This window comes from Protopterus annectens, chromosome 16.part0, assembly GCF_019279795.1.
Source record: "Protopterus annectens isolate FY-2018-M chromosome 16.part0, PAN1.0, whole genome shotgun sequence".
NCBI classification, from domain to species: Eukaryota; Metazoa; Chordata; order Ceratodontiformes; family Protopteridae; genus Protopterus; species Protopterus annectens.
The window spans coordinates 805,313,082-805,340,474 of record NC_056750.1 but is presented as its reverse complement, the minus strand read 5'-3'; the positions used below and the strand labels follow the sequence as shown (position 1 = coordinate 805,340,474).

Sequence of the window (27,393 nt, the reverse complement as noted above, 5' to 3'; positions counted from 1 at the left end):
TCTACAAAAAAAATTGTACTAGGTGACAGTGAATGTTAATTGGATGGCTATAAATCTAGCATGAACTTACCCTATCCCAAACTCACTTCTTGTCTACCTTAATGTATGCTGCTCCAATTCTTACCCAGAAAACTTGACCTTGCCAGACTTGAATCATATTATAATAAAATCGCCAAGTTTGCAAACAACTCCACCTTTAGAACCCACCATTGCCAGGCTTTAAGGGAACTGCAATGGCTGGAACTTCCCCAGCTACTAACCTATCACCAATTAGTCATTGCCTACAATGTGGTAACACATCCAGAAAAAAAACCTGCACTAGGCCAACTTGTCATCCACTATAATACAAATCGTCCTCTCCGATCTTCTGACAAACCCCTCCTCTGTATCTCTAGGAATAACAATATTGCAGGAAAAGCACTGTTCTCCCACTCCATTGCTAGAACCTGAAATAATCTCCCTCCTGCTCTGATTTCTGCCCCTACCTCTTCTCACTTTAAAAACACACTTAAATAGTAAGTGGCTATGCCCATGTATTACATAAGTCCTCAAATGATTCCACTTGTATACCGTACTTCCTAATATACCTACTGTAATATATATTGCAGTCTAGGTCTTCTCCTAATGCTGATTGAATATGTATATTGTTATTAACCACGTGTAGCTATTTTTTCCTGTACATATAGGTCTTGTTAAGTCTTCTGCTGTACACACTATTTTAACATATTGTGTAAAACTTTACTTACTGTGAAGCTTTTCTCGGCGGGCCTCTGCTGAAAATGGACATCCCGGTTAATAAATGTACAATAAAATAAATAAATAATATTTCCCAGTACATACCACATTTCCCGTTACAGTAAACCAACACCAAGATTCAGTTCAGCACAGCTTCTTATTGCTTTCCTCAAAATAAACAGTTATAAACAAAAATGTGTTACTGTCCTTCATATCTCTCCTGTCAACAACACAGCTATACTGGAAGATATCCTACACTGGATATCCATCATATTTCTACAAGAAAAAATTGTACTAGGTGATAGTGAATGTTAATTGGATGGCTATAAATCTGGCATGAACTTATATGGTTTGACATAACTAATCGATAGCCCCAAACATTATAGCAATACATCAAATTCTCTATTAGCCTGGATCGTAGTACTCCATCACAGGTACAATATCAAACTCCTTCAGTGATTACTTCCCAAGCTTTGCGACTAGACATTTCACACATCCAGTTAAACAGCATATTTATAAAACAATATGTAACCTTTCCAAGTTTAACCCAGAAATGTTTATTACTGCACTGTCATCTGTTAACTGGAACCTAAAAAAATTCAACACAAATCCCTCTCCAGATAACTCACCACTCGAAAAGTACAGTTTTGTACCTATCATAAATGTAGATGTTCGAGGATTCCATTGCTGCAGTCCTGACTATTGGGTATAGTCCGCGTCCAGTCGGCCCGAATACCAGAGTATAAGGCTGACGTCGGTCAGGGCGCATTAGACTGACGTCAGTACGTCAGGGTACTAATGCGCATGACCGACGTCATATCCTCAGTCTTTTCTTGCCCCAGATGTCAGAAGACCCTAAAAAGACAAGTCCCAAAAAACCTGCACCAAAAACATGTACAATATATACAACAATATATACAAAAATATAAGCATGTAAACTCACCTACACAACCACCCCTAAATACAGAGGGGAAGGAGGGAGGGTAAATTGGACTGCAGCAATGGAATCCTCGAACATCTACATTTATGATAGGTACAAAACTGTACTATGTTCTTCGTCTTCCATTGCTGCAGTCCTGACTATTGGGTAGAATCCCAAAGCAGAGGTAAGGGAGGCTGGCAAATTATAAGGAAGTAGGAGCTGACAACATGCCTTGCAAAACAGCTGTGGCAAAACCAGCCCTAGACTTAGAGTAGATAGGAAGGTGATAATGCTTGGAGAAAGTATGCACTGAACTCCAAGTAGCTGCTTCCAAAATATCCTTAGTCGCCACCCCCCTTAGAAATGCTGTTGAAGTGGCAGTAGCCCTAGTGGAATGAGGCCTAATCCCAGCTGGAATCTCCTTGCCATGATGGGAATAACAAAATGCAATGCAAAAGCCAATCCACCTAGAAATAGTTTGTTTTGACACAGGCTTGCCCTGTGAACTCAAAGCAAAAGAAACAAACAACTGCTGAGACTGCCTAAAATCCTTAGTCCTGCTTAAATAGTAACGCAATTGCCTGTGTACATCTAAAGTGTGCAAAATCTTTTCCCCTTTATTTTGAGGGTCTGCAAAAAACGTAGGTAAATGAATAGTTTGGTTTAAAGCCACACTAGAAACCACCTTAGGCATAAAGAAGGATTAGTACGTAATGATACCCTATCCTTATGGAAAATCAAAAAGGGCTCTACTGCCATAAGGGCCTGCAACTCAGACACCCTTCTTGCAGAAGTAATAGCCAACAGAAAAGCAGTCTTCCATGACAAGTATTTCAATTCAGCAGTAGCTGCAGGCTCAAAAGGTTGTAGAGTAAGTTTTTCCAACACAAAATTGAGATCCCAAGCAGGAGTAGGAGCTCTACGTGGGGTCTTATATTCTTTGCCCTCTAAGAAACTGCTTGAACAAAGGATGCGAAAACAAAGGCGGGTCACAATCATAGTGAGCTGAAATTGCTGCAGCATGAATCTTAATGGAAGAGAAGGACAAACCTTTGTCCAATAATTCAGTAAGATATTGAAGAGCCACACTCAAATTAGGCTCAGAAATCTCCAAATTCTTTGCTGTACTCCAAAATAAAAATCTCTTCCATTTTTCTGCGTACACTCTCCTTGTACTAGGTCTTCTAGCTTCCATAATCACATTTAAAACTTGTTGAGGAAGTTGAGACCTGCTGTGTTTCAACACAGAATATGCCAGGCTGTTAGATGAAGAGAGTGAAGCTTGACATTGAGCAGACGACCGTCCTTCTGAGATAACAGATGAGGAATCAGAGGTAAAGGCCATGGAGGCTTCTTTATCAGACTCCGTAGTAGTGGGTACCAGTGTTGCCGAGGCCAATCTGGAGCTATCAAAATCATCCTTGGCCTGTCTTGTCTGACCTTTAATAGTACCTTTGGAAGAAGAGGCAGAGGTGGAAAGGCATACACATGAAGGTTTTTCCAACTGAAAGACAGAGCATCCACTTTCCAAGCTGTGTGATGAAACCCCTTTGTGCAATACTTTGGCAGCTGGTGGTTTAGTGGAGAAGCGAACAGATCTATGTCTGGAGTTCCCCATGACACTGTCAGGTTCTGAAATACATGAAGATCCAGTTTCCACTCGTGGGGATCCATGATTTGTCTGCTTAACACATCTGCTAAGGAGTTCTGTGCTCCTGGCAGAAACCTTGCCTGAAGAGTTAGTTGCAGGCTTAGCGCAGTCTCCCATACAATCATTGCTTGCCTGCATAGAGGATAAGAATGTGTCCCCCCTTGCTTGTTGATATACCACATGACAGTTGTGTTGTCTGTTAGAATCAACACCTGCCCTGGAAGAAGTAACTCCTTGAAAGCCATTAATGCAAACTGGACTGCTAACATCTCTTTCATGTTGATATGTAGATGCTGTAGTCTGGCAGGCCACTTGTCTTGTATCCACTTTCCATTTAGATGAGCTCCCAAGCAATGTCCGAGGCATCTGTCGTTAAGATCTGACTTGCCTCTGGCCGGGTCACAGAGAGTCCCTTGTTTAGGTGACATTCCTGAGCCCACCACAAGAATTCTTTTTGAAGGCAAGGTATTATTTGAATGACAGTGTCCAAATCCTGGCAGTGCTGTGTCCATACATTTTTTAGATACCATTGTAGCTTCCTCATATGCAGTTTGGCATTGGGAAGCACCAGAATACAAGATGCCATGAACCCTAATGCTTGAAGGACTGTCCTTGCAGTCAGCACGGACTGATGAGATAGTTGATGGAAGTAAAGTGACAGACTCTTTTGTTTGTCCGGGGTTAAAAAGGCCATCTGGGCTGCTGTATTCAGTCTCACACCCAGAAAGCACATGTCTTGAGAAGGTACTAGACTGGACTTTATTTCGTTCACAGAATACCCTAGGCATCTTAGCACTGCTATAACATATTCCAGATGCTGCAGAAGGTCTTCCTTTTCTTGAGCCAGAATCAGGCAGTCGTCCAAGTACGGATAGATTTGAATTCCTTGAAGCCTGAAGTAAGCTATCACTGGAGCCAGAACTTTTGTGAATACTCTGGGCGCAGTAGATAAGCCAAAGGGCAATGCAGAGAACTGATAATGTGAATTTCCAGCTCGAAACCGCAGATACTTCCTGCAACTTAGCCTTATAGGCACATGAAGGTAAGCTTCCTTGAGATCTAAAGTTACCATCCAGTGATCTTTGCCCAGCAGAGGTAAAAGCTGTTGTAACGTCAACATCTTGAACTTGGGAATGTCCAAAAACGTGTTGAGGAGAGATAAATCCAAAATTGGTCTCCACGTGTTTCCCTTCTTTGGTACAAGGAGCAGGCGAGAATAAAATCCTAGGCCCCTTTCTGATACAGGGACTGGCTGAATGGCCCCTATGTGAAGTAACTGAGAAACTTGCTTGTGAGCCTCTTTTCTTTGTGGAGGAGGAATGTCTGGCATGCCTTTGAAAGGGGGCATTGTATGGAAATAAAATCTGTAACCGTGGTGAATGATATCCAACACCCATTTGTCTTGAGTAATTAAATCCCAATTTTCTTTGAAAAGAGACAGTCTTCCTCCCAAAGGAGCTGCCAAACGTGAATCTGCTGGCAGCTGGAAAGACAGGTCATTGGGTCTGTTTACGAAAGGACTGACCCCTGCCCTCACCAGAAGTCTGAGCAGGTGAACTCCCTGTTCTAGGCCTAAAAGAACCTTGAGCCCTGCCCCTACCACGTCTAGACCTACCCCTAGACTGGGAATCATAAGCAGGATATGTCCATCCCTTAGCAGGCCAATTTCTACTAAACTTTGGAGGCTGCACCTGCAAAAAATCTTTAACAGTTTGCATAGACTTAGCTTTGTCCTCCATTTTCTTTAAAACTGCTTCCACAGGCGATCCAAACAACACATCAGACTGTAAAGGAGCATCCAAAATCCTTGTTTTAACATGCTCAGCTAAATTCTGATCCTTCAACCAGGCATGCCTGCGAAGAACAGAACTGGTAGCAGCCACCCTAGAGGAGGCCTGTACAGCATCAAAACCACATTGCAAAGAATGCTTACCCACTTGTTCAGACACGTGAACCAAATCCAGCAACTCTTTACACTCAATACCTTCCGCCAAAGCATCCACCTTAGATTTCAATTGTGAAAGGAGATAATTCTGATATTTTAGCATGTGAAACTGACAATTCAATGCTCTCATGGCTAGAGTGGAAGAAGTATACACTTTCTTACCCCACCTATCCAAAGCCCTTGCCTCTTTATCAGTGGGAACAGGATTTTTAACCACGGAAGCCTTTACACCCTTAGGCCCTTGAGAAATAGTTTCTGGGTCCGCCCTAGGACTCTTAAACAAATATTTATGAGCTTGGGCACCCTATAATACCTATCAGGCTTAACAGGAGCAGGAGGCAAAGAGTCAGGGTTCAGGGAAGCCTCTGCAAAACATCTTCCACCACATTCAACACAGGAGGAATAGCTAAAGGCCTATGCTGGGGTAAAACAAGAATTCCCTAAGCCTTTTCCTGGAATCAGAGTAATCCTGGCCTTCCCATTTAAAGTGCTCCCTCATGGAATGCAGAGTCTCTGAAAATGAGAAATCCTCAGGCGGAGAAGCTGTAGGAGTGGAATCATCCACATCAGAATCAGAATAAGTAGGATACTCCTGCATATCTTCCACAGAAGATTCTGAAGCCTCTGAACACTGTTCAAAACTATCAAACTCCGGTTCCACCCTAGGCCTCTTATCAGGCGGGGGCATAGAACCCCTAATCATAGTAATCAAATCTTCTGCCATTTTAAGCATATGTTTCTTAGGTACAGAACCCAAAATGCTAGGAGAAGCCCCCACTGAAGCTGAACTAGGCCTACCTCTCAAAGAAGTTTTGGCAACAGAAGGAGAGGCTCTAACTACCTTGGGAAGAGAGGGAAGAACAGACACCTGAGAAGCCCCCTCAGCCTGGCCTACCTCCTGAGAAGGCACATCCTGCAATAGTATAGTTTCTGCCTGGGACTCCATGGAAACTCCTGGCAAAACCTCCGGCTCCACTGAGCCTTCTAAAGAACCGACGTCCGGGACTGCCATTTCATCAACCCTAGGCTTCACTGTTTTATCCTTGCGCTTCTTGGAGGAAGCGGGCGTCGGAGCATCCGACGGCATTTTATAATTGCAACGCTTCCCAAACACTAACCTGGCACAGTCTAACCTCCTCTTAATAGTGCGTTTGTTAAACCTAGCACAAGAGCGGCAACCAACAACGTCGTGCTCAGGCCCTAAACAAGGTATACACAAGGTATGATAATCCCTATGAGGTATCTGTTTCCCACAAGAAATACAGTTATTCACTTTTTCTGACATCCGGTAAAATACTGAGGCAAGAAAAAACCAAAATGTTCCCCAACGGGGTACTTAGCCAACTCTGTTTCGGTCTGAAACTCCGGTTTCGGAAATATTTCAGAACGCCAACCTGCACTCGCAAAACTGCTTCTGCATCGGACCATGCGGCAAAAAAGACTGAGGATATGACGTCGGTCATGCGCATTAGTACCCTGACGTACTGACGTCAGTCTAATGCGCCCTGACCGACGTCAGCCTTATACTCTGGTATTCGGGCCGACTGGACGCGGACTATACCCAATAGTCAGGACTGCAGCAATGGAAGACGAAGAACATCTGCAATACAGATTAACCCTTGTTTTATAGCTGATATAGCATCAATATCTAAGGACTCCTCAACATCTAATCCCAGCCCTGCCCAACAGCCACATATCACCACATCCATTTTCACCTTCAAACCTGTGCCCACATAAATATAAGGCTACTCTTAAACAAACTGTGCTTGTCTTCAGCTGATTACCTCCAAAGCGAGTACCTAAAACTAGCAAGTAACATTGCCTATCCTGTCTCAATCCTTATAAATAGGTCACTCCAAGAACCCCATGTTCCCTCTCTCTGGAAAAAGCCGTACATTATCTTGCTGCACTAAGGAGAAAATTCAAGAGTCTAACAACTTTAGACCTACAGCAATCTTATCTTCCAATGCCAAAATACTTGAAAAACGTATTCAGAAACAACTGCTGGACTATCTTCTGCAGGAAGAACTCTTAACCCCTACACAACAAGGCTTCCATCCTTCCCATAGTACTAGCACTGCCCTTCTAACCTACACAGATACTGTCAATAGAGCTACAGATAATGGCAAACTAGTCTCTTCCTTATTTCTAGACTTGACTAAAGCTTTCAACACAGTTTGTCACAGCAAACTTCTACTTCAAATCTCCTCACTAGGTCTCTCTCAGCCCACCCTTCTGTGGTTCAAAAACTAACTGTCCAATAGGTATCAGTCAGTAAAATGGCACTCCATGCTCTCTCCTTACATCTTACTCACCACCGGTGTACCACAAGGCTCTATCCTTGGCCCCTTCCTCTAACATTTTCACTAACGCCCTCTATACTGCCACACAACAGGCCACCCTAATACAATACGCAGATGATTCTATTCTCTTCTGACATCCGACAACATGGTACACCACCAAAAAAATGACTCTGGAAGATTTAGCCATTAAAACATGTTTTTTTAATTCACAATATTCAGTCCTGCTTGTATTAAATTAACTTTAATTTCTATACAAACTGTCTAAAATTTCTCTAAGTATTAAATATTAAATGATTGTCATATATCTTGTATCAATTTTTTAAAAATGTTTTTATATTATGTCTAATTTATTGTTTAAACAGATGTTTTTGTTTTATTTTTAAAGTTTGTAAAATTAATGTTCTTAAAATGTTTTGTAATAATTTGGAACTTTTCTTACAGGGCCTCCGCTGAAAATGGAATTCTGCCAAATTGGACTTTCCTTGTTGTTGTCTTTCGGCTTTTCCCGGTTAGGGGTTGCCACAGTGGAACTCCGATCCGCTAATGATTTGCAGTAGATTTTCACGAATGCCAAGGTGCCAGCTCGACATCCAACCTTCAACGAAGGCACGCCCATTTACGCACGTCTTTCTAACGCCCACCCAACCGTGGGGAGGACATGCAGATTCCACATAGAAGGCACTCCCCGCACTTCAGCCGAGAATCGAACGGGAGAACCTCTTGCTGTGAGGCAACGCTACCGCTGCACCACCGCGGAAAGGTTGGTCTTTCCTAGTAATTGATCAAAAAATAAATAAATAAATAATAAAGGTCCCTTTTAGAGGAAAACGTCTTTAGCATGTTAAACGTATTTCCATGTTGGTAAGATTAGTTGCTGTTGTTAAAGATATCAGTTCCAGACATCGCACTTGGATGTTCATCTCTTACTGCTCAGTGTGCTACACACAGGCTGCTTCATGCGAAATGATATCCAATACTCTGGATATTTAATGATTGTAATCTATCACAATAAGACAGTTCCTAAGAGGCAGAATCCCTTTATAGACTTACGCTGTACTCATTTTAGATGGCATATCTAAACCTGATTAAATACACAAAATTGTGACTTATACTCCAATACGGTCTTACCATAGTTCTATAAAGTTCAGTCAATATTGAAGTATCTCTTGCAGAGAGTGACATAAATCACAAATCAATATGCTTTAAAGGAGTTCAAGTTGCTAGGTGGTGAGACATTTCCCTAGAGTACATTTGTTTTGAGAGACATGGCAGAAGTAAAACTCAGCTGCAGAGACATATGTCTATTGCAAAGTCAGTGCAAGCAGAAAACCAAGCAGTACCATAGAGTCAGCTTCAATTACCAATTGCATGGGGTTGGGGGGGTAATGTTCATGGCCCCCAAGGCACCTACAGACAGCAAGCAGTATGGCAGGCATCAGCAACAAGATGCTCAGTGGGCATATCACTGGCAGTGAAAATGCAGTGTACAATGAGCAACGCCTTTACTAATGGCATCTGTGTGGACCATTACTGTGTTCTCAACGTCTAAGGAATACTGCCTAAACACATACTGCACAAATGTCATTACAGAAGCACACAGATTTCCTCCATGCTGCAGCACACTTCTACACGATGTAGTTAAATATGCATGTACTGTACACAAAACACAGCACACATCACTGTCCTTGCCAACATGTACTTGTTTACTGAAGTTGTGGGCATGGCGAAGCATGCATTACTATGCCTGCAGCGAATCTGTGGCAGCCATATGTCTCTGCAGCTGAATTTCACTTCAGCCGTGTGTTCCCAGCTAAACGTACTGAAGAGAAATGTCTAGACACTTGGCAGCCTGAAGCCACTTTAGAACCATACTCCTGAAAACATATCATAATTCCTAAGTCATTGATTTTTCTTACCTGTTCTTAATATTCCTTAGGTAAAATAACCTGTACAGAAATCTTTTCTTTCCGAATACCATACATTTATACTTATCAGTACTAAACCACAGTTCACTATGCCTTGTTTTTTTTAGTAATTTGATTTAAACAAGTCATTTAACAATGAAATATAGGTTTTGTTTGATACAACTGTATCTATTCCAGTGATCAGCATATTTCGATAACCACAATGATGCAATTCTAGGAAAAGCTGCAAACACTAAATTAAGTAATACTGGTCACAAAAGTGAAACCTAAAGTACACCTACTGCGGCCATTCTCTCGTCAGAAGTTTCACCCAGAATGGTTACCTTTTCTGTTGGGTCACTAAACCACTCCTTTACCTGTCTAACAATAAATGGATTAATACTAAAACATTGCATTGCCTTAAAAGTCACACTATGTGAAGACTATCTAAAGCCCATGATAAATCTAAACATTAACAAAACAGAATTCAAGGTCAAGGTCCATCGTGGGAAAGGAGATGAAGTAGAAGAATGAATACAAGTAATTTTACAATGGCACCTTATCCCCAGGGTAAGGTAAAGGCGGACAGCTAGGCCCAAGAGACCCTTATCTGCTACTGCATTCTAGGTTTCTATAGTAAATGTCCTCTCTAATACGAAAGGTTTATGCTGCTTTTACAGCTTCAGATACCATTACATTACAGAAATGACCAGTATAGATGTTGAAATTAACTGCTCTCTAGAACTAAACATTCCTGCTGCCACTGTTACAGAATTCGACAAAGCATCTCAAAACTGAACAGCTTTTGGTTTATAACTTTGACTGTGACAAGCATTATCAGAACACATCTCCAGCTATTGAAAGACAATCTGTGCTCCAACTTCTACTAATCTGAGAGAGTGATATGCTTCTGGATATGCAAATATCATCACTTTATATCCTCTTTTTCACAACTGACCTCCTGCACCATTAATAACAAGTCCGGAAAACAGCAGCTCCACATTATGGCATCCAAAATAGAAGGTCATCTGCTGTAAAGAGAAAAAAAAGAAGAAATTTCAAAAAACAATAAAAATAGTACCAGACAAGTTAAAACAAATTATTCTGCATGTCACTTACAAATAAGTCAAAGAATCAACTCTTCATAAATTCACAGCACATCTCTAAACACGAAGAGCAATCCTCTGTCTCCCAAGTCTGCGACATGTACTGCATTAAGCTTACCTGTTCATTCAGTTGTCAACTTTTTCAGTTAATGCCTTTTCACAGTCTACAGCTTTTTTTTCTTTTTACCAACTGCCTTTTAATCTGCCAGCTGCCTAGGATTAGTGGTATCTGTAATCTCACTGTTGAAGGATCGACAAACCAGGCCTAAGCAACATGCTCATTGTATGAACCATATGCTATGGAAGGACCTTACTTTACACACTAATCCATTTGTGAAAAGCTGAAAAGTGTGGCTCACAAAATACTTGAGGACTACAAAGACAGCAACAGTATATCTCTAAATAAAATGCTTTGAGAGTAAACTGAAATTGCCCTCCCAACCAACCTGATTAACGATGAGCTTTGAGTACAAAACTTTTACTGTGCAGGTAAATTATGTATATACCACAGACGCACAATCCTCTATATTATTATTTATTTATTTATTCCAGTTTGGGGACCGGGGAGGTCCATTGGGCTCAAGAGCCCATTTTCAGTGGAGGCCCGGGGAGAAAAGCTCCACAGTACAAAGAAAAATATTTGCATTACAGTCAATAGGTAGTATAACAACAAACAGCAGGGAGAATTGCAGTCGAATAGGTGTCATTCACTAAAGCAACTAAGATATTAAAGAAATTATCCAGGAGGATGAGAGGCATAGAGCATAAGGCTGGATTGCAGATATTAGTTACATTTACAATCAAGGTCTATGAGAGAAATTAGAAAGGTATGAAGGTTAGCCAGGAGGGGAGCTTGGGAGTTATGGGATGAAGAGTGCAGTTACATTTTCTGTGAAGAAACAGGTAGGAATTAAGTTGTGTTTTGAAGGTGTGTAGGTTGTCGCAATGGACAATGTGTTTTATTAAAAATTCTGATTAGTGAAAAATCCCCTATGTAATCAATATGAAGTTTATAAAAAAACAGCTAAAATATTGATATTATTATTCCTTTGCAGCTTAGATGCACCAAGTGTACCGTCCCTGAACAATAAATAAATATGCTTAAATAACAAAGTTCCTAGATTTATAATCCTTCCCTAACTGTGACTGCATATCAAGAGCATCACAGCTCCAGCAGCACCCATGCAAACATGAACTTTCCATTTTGCGGCACCCATGCAAACATGAACTTTCCATTTTGCGGCACCCATGCAAACATGAACTTTCCATTTTGTGGCACCCATGCAAACATGAACTTTCCATTTTGCGGCACCCATGCAAACATGAACTTTCCATTTAAAATAGCTTCCAAATTGGAGATAAAACACATCCCACTATTCTGTTTGTATGTCATGGCAGCAGTCTGGAAATCTCACTTTTATTTTTTTTTTTGAGCTACACCACTTTTAGAAATGGAACGCTGTACAGAACCAAAACCCTCTGCAAAGTAACATGTCCATTTAAAAAGCAAAATGAGTTACATTATTTATTAGTTCTTTAATCCTAGCTGGCCCAACTGCAAAAGACATCGTCTGCCGGCACAATTATCAGCCCAGTTCGGACAAGCTGCCACAATGTCGAAGTATCTGTTGGGGGATGGGATCTGCCGGCACTACTATCAGCCCAGGTCAGCCAAGCAGCCACAATGTCGACTTATCTGTTGGGGCATGGGATCAAGCTGTCATATACCGACCTTCTGGGTAACCACTTATTTCCATCTCCTCTCATCAGTTCCTCTACTACCTATAACAATTGTCAGAAGATTAGAGTTTCACCTCTTCAATGTCAGTTGTCCCTCGGAGGCCAAGAACAGGGAATGCCATGGCCAATACAGGTCAAACAATCTCACATTTATGGGGGCCTAAATCATGCAGGAACAAACAGCAAACAGAACTTAAATATGATCCAGTGACAAACTGGAAGCCAATGTACCTCAATGCAACACTGGCAAAATATGCTGGCCATAAGATACCCCAGCAAGTATAATATAGTCAGGAAGCCCTAGGTAAAGGGCATTACAGGGAAACATACTAGGGCATGCATGATCCACTATAGGAACATTTGCAGGTGGAATAAGATACTTAATAAATGCAATGCGCCAAAGAAAACAGCCGAAACCATGCGCTTAAGTATCAGTTTTTTTGTCAGAAACTGAATGACTGATTTACCTTAAGACTCTGGTGAACATTAAATGCAAGTATAGGTAGTCTCTGCACCTTAGACATTGCACCAGTATCATGGTAAGCAACACCGTGTCCAAAGCTGGAATGTGCTTACAGAAATACCAGACAGCTATACTCTGAAAAGTTCAGCTGAACACAAATGATGTATGTGAAACCACTTCAGAAATCTGTTTACAGGAAACACACTTTTTGAACACTGGCATGCACCGATTTGAACTCATTACAGGAGTGTGAGATAAAATAAAATTAAAGCAGTCGGACCACCAGGCCAAGTCACACTTTTAATAAAACCACAAAAAAGTTTATCAAAGTTAAAGTTATTAAGCCTCAATCCTGATGTGTTTGTACATAATAAAGCTGCTTTTACAGAACCCAGAGATGTTAATCTGTTTTATCCTGGCCAGACGGGCGACATGGTGTCAGAACTGGGATTCCAGGGACTGCTTTTCAAAGTTATGAGGTGCAGAGTAATGAAAACTTGCACAAACTATTTATTTTATCAAAAAGATAAAATGGAGCATTACAAGGGCACAGAACACATTATTAAGCAAACAAGAGGCACAAAAAGTTTAATTAAATGAAATATTTAAAATTAAGGTATTTGATAAAACAATTATCAGAAAAGCACATAAGGGGTTTGGAATTACCTCAGAATTCCAAAACGAGCATGTTTAAAGTAAAATAAGCATGTTGAGAGTAAAACGAGCACAATGAAGTATAATGGGTATGAAAAGAGATTAAACGAGCAAAACGAATATAATAAGAGGGCAAAAAGTGCACATTAAGAATAAATAAAGCAAGGAGCCTGCATGTTTTTGGCAAATTACTGCGTTTTGGCATAAACTACTACTTTGCATTGACTGGGGCTATTAAGGGCATAACTAAAGTTATTTGAAGTGTTTAAAAATGCTTGCAGTTATTATTGTGCATTTATTCCAAAGAGATTGTGTGCAAACTGCAACTATTTCGTAAAGTGCATTCAAAATACAGCCATTTTGAAAAGTTTCTTGTGCTGGGTATGTCTATTCACAGAGTGCCCCCGTTATAGTGTTTTTTGCACTGTATAGAGTTATTTAGCAAAGTATAACCATTTTGGGAAAGGTTCATGAAATGTTTCTTATTCTTCTGCCCAGTTTATTCGCACATTGCACTTATTTTGAAATGTTTCTTACACTTATAAGAGATGATTTCTTTCAGTACAGTGATTTCAAGAGTATTCTTGTGCCCAGGAGACTTATTTCACAAAGTTCAGTTATTCAGAGGCTTGTTGCACTATTGGGCATATTTAAAAGTACTGGCATACATTTCTGGCATATGTGTGTGTGTGTGTGTTTGTACATACTTGCAAAAAGACTTCACTGGTATGTGTTAATATGGCACAGGCATTTTGCAGACCAGGTCTATTTGTATTGATCAGAATATTGCAGAGAATTGGAGAATATCTCAGCAAGAGTACGATATTTTTATACACGCAGCTTACTCTGACAAAGATGCACGCATCAGGGCATTCATTTTGCTAAACCTAGCTAGGTCAGAGGCCACTGAAAGAGAGCATTCATTTGTGTATGCAACAGCAGTATATGAAGGAGAAGGTGGGGAAACCATCATATTGTTGTACAGGCTGAATCAAGGGAAGACCTCGAGTGTTTGAAATGCAAATTCAGGGAAATGTGCAACCTCCAAACAAATGTTACATTGAAGAGGCATTTGTTTTACTCAAGAGATCAAAAGCCAGGAGTAACTTTTGCAGCTTATATTACTGACCTAAGAAACAAAGCTAAAACATGTAGGTTTGGTGATTTAAAAGATGAGTTGATAAAGGACAGGTTTGTGTGTGGTATTAATAGTGCTGCAGTGAGAAAGATTTTGCTTTGTGACAGTGATTTAACGCAGAGCAAAGCCATTGCGATTTATCAAATCCATAAGGTTACAGAAAGGCACACAAGTATGCTTGCAAGTGATAAGAGCATGGTTTCAGCAGGCTCCAGAGCAAATGTAGACATCATGCAACACATGGCTAGCAGAAGCAAGCCTAAGCACATTGGAGCTGTAACCCCTGTAGGTGTGGCAGGTAAATCCTGTAGTTTTCCAGCAAGTACTAAGACTACTTCGGTGAAAAGAACATGCGCAGTGCAGTACAGCGGTGAGTCAGCAAAACCCAAATCAAGCTTTATTGTTATGAGTCTAAAAGAGAAGAGTGTTTAGCATTTGGTCAGCAATGCCACAAGTGGAAAAAACTGAACCATTTTCAAAAGTTTTGCAAATCAAGTAAACCTCACACAGTTATAAAAAGGGTCACTTAAAATGCAAGTTGTTCATATAGACAGCTGCAACCCTACTTTCTACATAGGTGGTGTATCAGTAATTGGTGAAAAGATTGCTGCAGTAGATTTATTGGCAAAGAATGAAGTGTTTTGTACTGTCCAGATCAATGGTAAATCCACCGAGCTCAAATCAGACACTGGTTCAAAGTGTAATGTTATGTCAACAGACACATTTGCGAAGGTGAGAGCCGGTGAGCAACTTAGTGTGGCCAGTTGTGCAAAACCTGTTGCTTATGGAGGTGAAGAAATTCCAACCAAAGGCTCAGTAGTGCCTTTCATGTTATGTGGCTAGGAACTGTTACAACTTACTATTCTATGTAGTCCAAAGACCTGTGCAGTCATTATTAGGTTTCAGAGACAGTTTGAGAATGAATCTGCTTTTCTTTTACCAAAGAGTTTCATCATATACGCACGTCTCAGTTCCAGCTTCACTGATACTATTTTCTCAGAATATGCTGATGTTTTCTATGACAAATTAGGCAAACTTTCAGTTGTGTATTCTATGAAGTTAGACCCAGAGGTCAAGTCCAGTTGTCAGACCAGCAAGAAAATTTCCAATAGCTATGCAAGATAAAGTCAAAGCTCAGTTGGATAAAATGGTCCAGCAAGGTGTAATTTGTCCAGTTACAGAACCTACTAGCAGATGTCATCCATGGTAGCAACCAACAAAGAAGGCTCAGATGAAACCAGAATATGCATTTGCCCTAGAAATTTGAACAAAGCATTAAAGACACTGCATCATCCTATGTGTACAGTCGATGAAGTTGCAGCCCTAATACCGAATGCCACTGTTTTTTCTGTCTTGGATGCAAAAAGCTCATTTTGGCAAGTGATGCTTGATCACAAATCTTCACTACTGTCTACATTCAGTACCCCAATTTGGAAGATATAGATTCCTCAGGATGCCATTTGGAATAAATTCTGCAAGTGAAGTCTTACAGAACGCAATGGAGCAATTTATTTTCAGGTTACCATTGTGCCATAACAGTAGATGATTTACTGGTTGGAGGCACTGGTGAAGCAGAGCATGACACAAACCTTAGGAAAGTTCGAGACAGAGCATGTGAAGTGAACTTGAAGCTCAATCCTCTAAAGTGCAAATTCAGACTACAGGAAGTTACATACGCAGTTCATTTATTTACTAGCACTGGCGTACAACCAGACCCGTCCAAACAAGTAGCCATTCTTGAGATGCCAGCACCGGATAATGTTCAAGATCTACAGCGTTTTCTTGGTATGGTCAACTATTTAGGCAAATCTATACCAGACTTCAGTGAGCTGACAGCACCTTTGAGAGAGCTAACCCGCAAAAATGTGGTTGTAATAGCACCAGAGAACATTTGAAGACCTTAGGCAAAAAATTTGACATCCACTTACATTAAGATACTATGATGTCAATAAACCAGCAACTCTTTCCTGTGATGCTTCAACATTTTGTGTTGGTGCAGTTATTCTTCATGCAGGCACAGCAGTAACCTATGCATCTAGAATTCTTACACAAACTGAAATGCAATATGCTCATACTGAGAAAGAACTTTTGGCAACACTATTTGGATGTTCAAAGTTTCATGATTATATTTATGGTTGAGTTATTCAGACTGAAACTGACCACCAACCTCTAGTCACTATTTTAAAAGAAGCCAATGCATTCAGCTCCAGTCAGATTACAAAGAATGATGCTCAAACTGCAAAACTACAACTTCAAAATGGTTTATACAGAAGGAAAACGTCTTTATCTGGTTGATAAATTACCCAGATTGCTCAAGAACACAATGGAACTGCTTAATGCAGAGAATTTTGACTTCAATGTCATGGAAGTGTGTAATTTTTCTACCGCGAGACCCGATGAGCTAAGACAGCATACAAAGACTGATACAGTTTTGCAAAAGCTCAACCACTTCATCAATGTAGCATGGCTGCTGAAGCAATCTAGTGTACCACCTGAAGTGCAAACTTGTTTTCCTTACAGAGATGAGATGTTGATGGAAGATGGCATTATTTTCAAAGGTCCTAAAATTGTTGCTCCTACTTCCTTACGATGTGAATATTATCCAGATTTTGCACTAGATTACAAGTCTAACAGCAAAAAGACTAGTATCTTTGCCTTCTCTAATTAAAGATACTGATAAAGTACTTTCTTCTTGTTCAGTATGCAATAGTACTAAACCGCATTTGCAATGACAACCACTTCAGCCAAGTCAAGTTCCCGAACCACCTTGGTCAACATAGCCACTGATGTATTCGAGTGGAACAATCAGCATTAGTTAGTGTTGGCAGACTCTTATTTGAACTGGTTTGAGATCGATTTTCTACCTAACCTAATCTCCACTGCTGTTATTACTAAGTTGAAATGTCATTTCTCAGTCCATGGGAGTCCACAGAAGCTTATCTCTGACAATGGTACTCAATTTACCAGTCAGTTGTTTCAGAAATTTGCAAAAGAATGGGACTTAGTACATCACTAGTAGTCCAGAATACTGACGGTCAAATGGACTAGCAGAACGTGCAGTACAGAGTACAAAGCAATTAATGGAGAAGTCAAAGTGTGATAATACCGATACATACCCCATGACAATATACTTGGCTCACCTGCTCAGAGACTTCTATCTGGGCAAACCAGAACAACCTTGCCTAACAGTTCCAGTTTGTTGAGGCCTAAAGCTAAAAACAACAGAACAATCAAAGCCCAACTATTCAGAAAGCATTCTTTCCAGAAGTCCACCTATGACAAATCAATCCGATTTCTTTGTCCACTGAAAGGAGGAGAGACAGTGAGGATACAAACTGCGAAAGGTTTCAATAGGACTGGTCAAGTAACAGGTATATGTGCCGAGCCGAGAACCTACTTCCTAGAGTCAGAGTGTGTGGAGTACAGGAGAAATCGCAGACATCTTCTTCCTGTATCAGATTCACTATGGATCGAAATATTTCGAAGGACAGCACGTGGATATAAATAACAAGCATGTGCTAGCTTCAGTGCCATTTTGAGAGTGCAGCCAGAGTGCGAGAGCATGTATGAGTGTGAAAGCTAGTTTGTTTACAAGTTTATCAAAGTTAGTTATTACATCTCAATCCTGATGTGTTTCTAGATAATAAAGCTGCTTGAACAGAACCCACAGATGGTCATCTGTTTTACCCTGACCAGACGAGTGACTGACGGAGTAGTGGAAGGGTGTGATAATAAGGGAGATAGTACTGAATAGGGGTAACAGTGAGGGGAGTAGGAGAAATAAGTGAGGAGAGGGGGTGAAATGTTACAGAGATTAATGAGGCAAAGCCGAGGGGAAAAAAGAGAGAGAAATGGTATAAAGAAAAAGTGACAGTGGAGAAATAAGGTCTTATTCAGGAGTACTACCTGAACAAAGCCTTGGGTTGCTCATGAAAGTTTTTAGAGAGGTCTTAAAATTATGCAATATTTGTTATTACAAATAAAGTACTTTAAAACAATAAAACAGAATGTACAGTTGAATAGGAATTTATCTTAACCACATATGCTTGAAAATGTTCACAGCTGAAAAACTGTTAACTCTAGAAATTTCCGCCACAAAAGGCCTGATATCTGGCCTGTCTTCCAGAGTCTTTCTTCTCTTCCACCTCTAAGCTGGGTGTATGCTCTCCCACCGAGACTTCAGGACATCTGTGGTATAAGAGGGATGTCTGTTCACATGGTCTTTCATTGCTTCTTACTCCTGCAGTAACAAGAGTCTGACTGTTACTGGACACCAATATGGCAAATACTCCCACGAATTACAGGTCAAATAGAAGAAGCCTCAAAGTTCCCTCTTTAAGCACCTAATAAACCAGAGGAGAAGGGGTTCCTTGTCAAGTCAGAATAGAAGGAAGGTGGGGATAAAAGATGGCTGGGTACTCACCTCAACCCAGGATGGTGAAAGGTCCAGAACAAAGGAGCAGAAGGAGAGAATTATTACCACAACAGTCAGCATTAAAAAGAAGTTATGTACTCACCATAACATTTCATCTTTGTTGTCCATTTTCATTCTTCCTCAACAGTTGGGTTTAGATCCGACCCTCGGATCTGACTATGCCATTATTTTAGCTCGTGGACACCAAAACGTTCTTGAGCTCCTCCCTTACCCATAAGGCACCAACCCCTAACATACCTCAGATCTTGTTTGCTGGTTGGCATAATGTAAGAAATACTAACATAATACTCCTGACAGAAGAAGCCATTATCTGGAACTCAGCATAAGGAACAGTGGTGTCCATATAAGTTCTCGTTCTTCCAGAAATCAAATGTGAGAAAGGTAGGGGTTAGTGGGTGGGGGGTTGAGGAAGAATGAAAATGAACAACACAAATGAAATGTTAAGGTGAGTAAATAGCTTCTTTATCTGATGTTGTCAAGTTTCATTCAATCCTAAACAGTTGGGACAGAGTCCCCTGCTACCTAAAATCCGGGTGGAGTCTAAGGAAGGATATTCCTGAGCACGGTTGAGCCAAAGGCTGCTCTTCCCCTCGAGACCAGATCCAATTTGTATTGAATAATAAAGGTACGATTGGCCCAAGTTGCAGCCGCACATGTCATCCATGGATGTCCTAGATAGAAACACTGAAGAAGTAGCCATGAACCTAGTTGAATGGGCTCTTACAGGTTTTGGCAAGGACAGACCCAACTTGTTGTAGACAAATGATAAACAATCCGTCACCATTTAGTCTAAAGTTACCTTTGCAACTGATTTATCAAATTTAGAATCTGCAAAACAGACAAATAATTGATCCGTCTTTCTAAATTCTTTTGTTCTAGGCAAGTAAAAACGTAGTTGTCTGTGAACATCCAATAAGTGCAACATATATTCACCCTTGTTTGCAAATTTAGAAAGAAATCAGGCAGATCAATGGACTGGTTGATGTTAGAATCTGACATCACCTCAGGAAGGAAAGAAGGACTGGTTTGTAATGTTACTGTATCCCTGTGAAAAATCAAGTAGGGAGGTTTACAAGACAATGCTTGAAGTTCTGTAATTTGTCTAGCACAAGTGATGGGCACTAGAAAGATGGTCTTCCGGGTCAGAAACTTTATATCACATTTTGCTGCTGGTTCAAAAAAGGGAATGAATCAAGGCCTACAGTACCAAATTTAAGTCCCATGGAGGAGTTGGATCTTTATAAGGAGGTTTCAAAGGGACACCTCTGAAGAAGGCCTTACAAAGTTTAGATGAAGCAAGCGTAGAGTTCTCAAATTGAATGTGAAAATTAGAGATGGCAGCTGCTGAACAGCTAGCTCCTTCACTGAAAATTGTTGCCAAAACCTCAAGGACACTTGTACATGGGCTGAAAAGGGGTCAGTAGGTTTCTGAAGCACCCCGAACACAAACCTCTTCCATTTACTTCTGTAAAGTTTTCTTGTATAAGCTTTATGGGAAGATAAACGTATATGACAAATGGGAGGAGAGCATAGGTTGTCTGGCTATTAAAGGGAGTGGAAAAAACATGCTGTCAGCTTTAGGTTTGAGATAACCGAATGAATCATGCCTGTTGTATGAGACAGGAGGTCTGGAATCGGATCTAGAATCCAAGGTGGGTAAATTAGATGAGGCCAAAGAAGGGGGTACCAAAAGTGTAGAGGCCAGTTAGCTGCAATGAGGATGACTTCACTCTTTAACTGGAAAGCTTTCTGCGGAAATTTGAGGATCAATGGAGTTGGGAGATGCACATAGAGGAGGACCAGGAGGTCAACTGTGTATTAGAGCATCTCTCGGTGATTCCCCCAGTAGGAGGATTAGGGCAAAGAAGCTGCTGCACTTGTTGTTTAGGGGAGCTGCAAATAGGTCACAGCAAGGCTGGCCCCATCGGCAAAAAATCATTTCTGCCACTTCCATGTTGAGAGACCACTCGAGAGGTAGCAGAATGGAACTGAATTTGTCTGCTATCACACTGGATTTCCCTGGAATGTGCATTGCTATCAGAAATTGGTTGGATGAGATCGCCCATTGCCAAACTCTAACAGCTTCGAGACAAGGCGTAAGACCTGGTTCCTCCTTGCTTTTTGATGTACAAGACCACTGACATTGTCCGTCTAAATTGCAATTGTCCCAAAAGGGAGGGAGTCTTGGAAGGCCTGCAACACTAACAGTGCTGCCTTCATTACCAGGATATTGATATGCATGTGGGCCTCTTGGGGACCAAGTCCCTTGCACTGTTTTCCCCAGGAAGTGCCCTCCCACCCAATCTAGGATATGTCCATGGTCACTATGGCCTTGGGTCGAGGGAGAATGAAAGAACAGCCTTGTAGAACTTGATCTAATTTAATCCACCATCAAAGGTATCTCTTGCATGCCTGTGTGATATTTGCACTGACGTGTTGGTAAAAAATAGACCATTGTGTTGCTAATATCCACTGAAAAATTCCCATGTAAATCTTGGTAGATGAACTAGAACTATAGCCACAGACATTGATCCCAAGGACTGTAGAATAAATCTGGCTGAGATTCTGGTATTGTGAATTATTTTCCTGACCTGGAATCTACTAGTTTGTACTCTTGAGAGAGGAAGAGAAGCTGTCACTGATACTGTGTTGAAATTTGTTCCTATTAATTCCAATGTTTGAGATGGTTCTAAATGAGATTTGTTGCAATTTATGGTTATACCCAGATGGCGGCAAATTTGGAGTACCTGATCTCCTGCTCTTATCAGTAGATGCCTGGTCAGAGAAATAATGAGCCAGTCATCCAGGTACAAAAGCACTCTGAATCCGTGCAGTCTAAAGTGAGCTGCTACCACTGCCATGCATTTGGTGAACACCCTGGGGACTGTGGTGAGGCCAAAGGGCAGTGCTCTGAACTGATAATGACTGGCTCCCAGCTACTAGCATAGATATCTTTTGGATTGCCTGTTCATTTTATGCAATAGTACGCATTCTGAAGATCTGACAACCACATCCAGTTGTCCTTGCACAAAACAGGCAGAATGGACTGAACAGTGACAATCTGAAATTTGGCTTGTCAAACTGATTTGTTCAAGTGGCTGAGATCCAAAATTGGTCTCCAGTCCCCTGTTTTCTTTGGCACTAAAAGCAATCTTGAGTAAGTTCCAGATTCTATCTGGTCTGGTGGGACCTCTTGGATGACTCTTTCTAGAAGCTTTTATATTTCTGGTGCTGCTGCTTTCCTCTGACTGGGTGGAACACCCGGAAACTTGCATAAAGATGGAGGTGGAAAGGAAAAAAAGGAATTATATAACCTCTGGAAATAATCCTCTGCACCCACATATCTTTTGTGATGTCTAACCAAGCTCTCTGGTGCAGGGATAAACAACCCCAGACTGCCTTCAGAGATGAACAATCGGGTCTCCTTTCAGGAGCACTGCTAAGGACTATCAGAGGAGGAGTCTGTAGACCCTTGGTTCTGCGAGCTTCTTCTGCCACATGGGTATCATCTTCCCCACTCTGCCCCTGGGGGAACTATCTCTGTGGATCTTGGAAAGGACCCTAGGACTTTCTGAACCATGTCTTTCAACCACCTCATTGATTCCTAAAGGTTCTTTGAAGGGTCAAAAAACATACGTCCACTACAGAGAGAGTCTTTCCATCTTTCTCACACCTGGAAAGTGTGTCCTTTACCGTAGGGCCAAACAAAGAAGTGTCGTCAAAAGGTGCACTGATGAATGAGGATTGAAGGGCTCTCCGCAAAGTCACACAAGCGCATCCAGGCATGTCTCCTAATGGAAATGCCTGAACCTGCTGTGCTTGAGGTACTGTCAGTTGCCTGAGAGATAAGCATCATGGACGAATTAGGAATGGACAGAAGGTTTCTTAACTGTGAGTCCACAGAAGCCTAGGTCTTCGCAGTAGTGGTCCCAGAAAGGGATTTTGACAATTCTTTTATCAAGTCCCTCAATAGTCTTATAAAGTGTGCCAAGTAGTTCAGTGATGTGAGGGCAAAGGTCACTGAAGCATACTCACTTCCCAAATCTGTCCAAAGCCCTAGTTTCCCTGTTAGGTGAATGAACAGAGGAACTCTGCTCCACAAGTTACTTTTTGGTGACCGCCACCACAACCATAGCATCTACAGGCATTCCCTTGTTCCAAAACTCCCTTCCTACAGGTGGGGCCAGAATCCAATATGTTTTTTTGGGGATTGGTTCAACTGTGTCTGGCTCCTTCCATGCCTACCTAGAAATCAAGTCAATGAGCTTGTTGGTGGGTGGTGTTACACAAAAGACAAACAGGCCAGACCCAAAGGCCTGCATGAATACTGATTCCACTGGGGAAGGGTTATTAGTAGACCAACCTCCCCCTCTGCTTATGAATCCCAGAGATGTCTCCAAATGAGACGTCTTCAGGTGGTGATCTTGTGGACCCTTCCCCTTCATCACAATCAGTATCTTTTGTGACGTACTACTGAGACAAGTCCAAGAGCCTCCTCTTGCACTTCCTCTTCCTAGGGACATCTGTGAGATGCTTCTAAGAAGTGTAGGAAGATATAGAAATACCCTATTGGGTAACCTGGAGATTTGGGCTGGCAGGGTAGAGTGATGCAGCTCAGGGCGTAGACACATACAGAATCCAGAGGGAAGATCCAAGGGGGTAGGTACCACCTGTCCTGCAGCAGCAGAAAACACTCTCTCCACCACCTCAAAGGCGGAATGCTCTAGGGAGAAGAAAGCCAATGGAGCTGAGAAGTCACGCTTCTCCTCCAGTGGCACCCTGCCCCAAAGGCAGTCCACCCAAGGCGGAGGTCAGAGCTGAGCTGTCCAGTGCTGAGACTCTGAGGGGAAGAGAAGGCTTCAAACACTTTGGAGTCTATTCTAATGCCTAGAATCCAACAGAGACACTTCAGCTCAGAATCATCCTGCTCCGAAACCATCAAAACAGGTTCACTTAGAGACAGCCTTGGTGCTAAAGGTACTAACATCTTCGGATCTGATCCAGATGGTCCTGGAAGATTCTGATCCAAGGGTTCTGAAATGACAGGTCAGATATGAGAAGGAGCTGAGCTTCGTGGAGTAGTACAAATAAGTGCTTCCTGACCCAAAGGGGGGTAGGAGCTGGGAGACCTCCCATCTGAATCTGTACCAAGAGAAATCTCATCATCATTCTGTCTATATCAGTCTCAGTCAGACTTCAGGAAGACCGAGAAGAAGCTACTGATGGGGACCTAGAGTGCTGGCAAGATTCAAGATATGGTAAAGGTACTCTGGAGGGTACTGGGTCTATGGATGAGGAACATCTGGTTCTGGGCAAAGACTTCAGATCCAAAGAAACAGGATCCGAGGAAGCCTTTGTCGACTCCAGTGCTGGTTAAGCTGCAGAAGTCTTCGGATCAGACTTATGCTTTTTTCCGAGGTGGTTCCATGAAGGGATCCGATGAGGGAATAGGGGATCTCAAAAGCCTTGAAGGTTAAGTTGAAGACTGTGCCCCAGAATTAGCCTCTGAAAAAGATGAAGGTAATAAACCTTTAAGGATTAATTTACTTTTTCCTATCTGCGATAGCTGGTGGGTTGATGGCCTTACAGATGGAACAACCTAACTGCAAATGGTCTGGATACAAACAATATACACACAAAGCATGTGCATCAGAAAGGGGCAACTTGTGCCCATATTTCAGGCACTTTTTAAAGTCAGAAGGACCCTTTTCAGACATCTTGAAAATAATAAAATAAAATATTAGAAAGAATTTTCTTTTACACTAACAAGTAAAGTGGAAACAGAGACAAAAAATATCAGCAATGGTAATTAGAACTACACTAAAAATGTGTAAGAGTGAAAGGAGAAAAAAAAACACTTTACCAACTATGATAATGAGATTACACTAAAAAAAGTGTAAAAAGGGAGGATATAGCGATAGAAAAAAATTAAGATCATATATGGAAAAAAGAAATAAAGTTAGCTCTCACTTTATTGAAATGCTCAACAGCTCAAAGCGACCATGTCTAAACGCAAAAGAGGTAAACAAGATCGGAGGTGTGTTAGGGGTTGGTGCATTATGGGTAAGGAAAGACCTCAACAGCTTTTTGATGGACAGGAGCTAAAGTAATACTTAAGTCAGATCTAAGGGTCGGATACAAACCCAACTGATGAGGAACGAATGAAAATTGACTAGATCAGATCTGACATCTACTATTAAAGGAGTTTTTATACTACTGTAGTAAGTTCTTTCTATTGTTCACTGTTGCGATAGTGCTACCTCATGAGATGATAAAGCTTATATAACGTGTGAAAGCTTGCCCTGTGAAGGAGGAGTATGCTGTAAGAGCCCATACAGGATGGCTGGGGAAAAACCTGCCCTGCGTTTGGAGGTAATGTAGTGTTTAGAAAAGGTGGGCAAATGACAGGTAGCTGCTTCCCATCCCCCCTAACGGAGGTTGTGATTACTGCTGTTGTGTTACTAGAACATGCCCATAAAAGGAATAACAAGACAAGGAGTGGGCTAGCCAACTGGAGCTGTCCTGCTTTGACAAACGCCTTCCCTCCCTACCCTATGGAAAGGCTATAAATAGATGGGTTCCTTTTTTTTTTTTTTTTGACTTCTTTAGACTTTTCTAGGTAAACTCGAACACCTATGCACATCAATAACATGCTGAATCCTCTTCCTCCTATCTGAAGTAAGCAAATTGCTTGATTAAAATAAACTTCTGTCACTGTTTTGGGCATTAAGTTTTGATACCAGATGGCATAACTGTTAAGGTCTTTGCCTCCCATGCACAAGGTACAAGATTCTACCCTGACCTTCGGCTAATGCCTGTAATCAGTTTGCATATTCTCCCTGTGCGTTTCCATTTCAAAGTCATCCAAGAATGAAGCTGTGGACAGAAACACTGACTCTATATGTTGTCTAAAGGGGGAAGAAATGCATAGACCATCTGCTTTAGGAATCAACTTTGGTGTAGAGTACCCTAAAGACAGGAGAACATGGATTACGGATTGCATGACATGCCAGGGCTAGAAATTTGATGGCAAATAATATGGTTCTGTGTAATTCGGTCCTGTTGACTAATGTCAAATAGGAGATAAATGAGTTCATAAGTAGTTACTAAGCTGTTCACCCTAGAGCCTTTATAAGCCTAGCCACTTTATACCCATGTTCCCTTACTGACCAAGTTGTATGGCCTATATTTTCAGCGGAAGTCTATGATTAGCACCAAGTGTCCTTATCCAAGAGGGGCACAGGTAACACACCAGGGTAAATTTACATTCTCCCATCCAGTTGTTTAAGTTACGCTTAAACAGGTTCATTGAGGGGCTCTGTTTTATATAAACTGGGAGTTTGTTCTAGAGGAATGGCAATCTCTGCGAGACATATCTGTCTCTCCAGCATGTCTTCTTAATGTTACAGGCTAGCTTAAGATCCCTTGAGTGAGTAAATCTCGTCCTATTTGACTTGCGGATATGCAACATTTCCATTAGAGCAGGGCTTGAGACTGCACTGTAGGGCAGGTACAAGTTGTCTCTCAGCAGCCAATAAGATACAGAGTACAGTGACAGGGCCTTCAAACTGTCCACATAGGTAATGTGTTGAAGGCGCTGAATTTTCTTGGTGAGAAACCTCTGAGGTCACTCTAACTGCTGCAGGTGTCTGGGGAGGTACATACAGAAGGGGGTTTTGTATTATATTAGTGGTCTGTTGAGGGATGAGTACAGGGGAGTTGTAACATCCTTAGCATTGGATGCGATGTCCTTACCTAAGGGATGTGCAACATAGAAGGCCTTCCTTACCACTGTTGACACATGGTGATCGAGGTTAAGGTTGCTATCAAGTTGAAAATCTGGCAAACTCCAACCTATGCCAGGAACCCATGCTAATGGTTGGAGGAAGGTGTATATGTCCCTACTGGACAGTAAGTACCCTCCATTAAACCCAGCAGCCATGGGTCAATAACATTCTAGCCAGGTAGAATCCAATTTCCCAGCTTGGGTTATCTGGAATAGCTCTGTTAAATTAAAACTGGACGTAAAACCAATCATTCAACCTGTCAAACATGAACTAAAGAATGCTACATTCAATGTAGGTTCACTGACTGGATGCAGCATTAAAATGGTTGACATGATGGTAAGGAGGCTAGACATCTTCTGTATCCAGGGGGACATGATGAAAGGGCAGTATAGCAAAAGCCACTTGGCTTAGGATCCAGAGTCAACTACACAGGAGGAAGGCAGACTAGAAATGGTGTGGGAATTGTGGTGAGGGAGAAGCTTCAGAAGACAATTATGGATATTATCAGATTTAATGACAGACTCCAATGTAAGGTTACGGCAGTATAAGCCTCACATCATGTACATATGAAATATTATACATATATATATATATATATATATATATATAT

At 41.4% G+C, this 27,393-nt stretch overlaps 1 protein-coding gene across 3 annotated transcripts in view; it reads right to left on the bottom strand.

The window, feature by feature from the left end:
* The window catches only part of SLC31A1 (solute carrier family 31 member 1), a 601,859-nt gene that overhangs the window by 171,718 nt on the left and 402,748 nt on the right, over positions 1 to 27,393 (bottom strand). For 2 of the 3 annotated variants that reach the window (XM_044058364.1, XM_044058365.1), the window contains one exon: positions 10,419 to 10,491. In XM_044058364.1, the coding sequence (XP_043914299.1) occupies positions 10,419 to 10,491 (73 nt within the window). The remainder of the gene's footprint in view (positions 1 to 10,418; positions 10,492 to 27,393) is intronic. The other variant, XM_044058366.1, reaches the window with a different exon arrangement.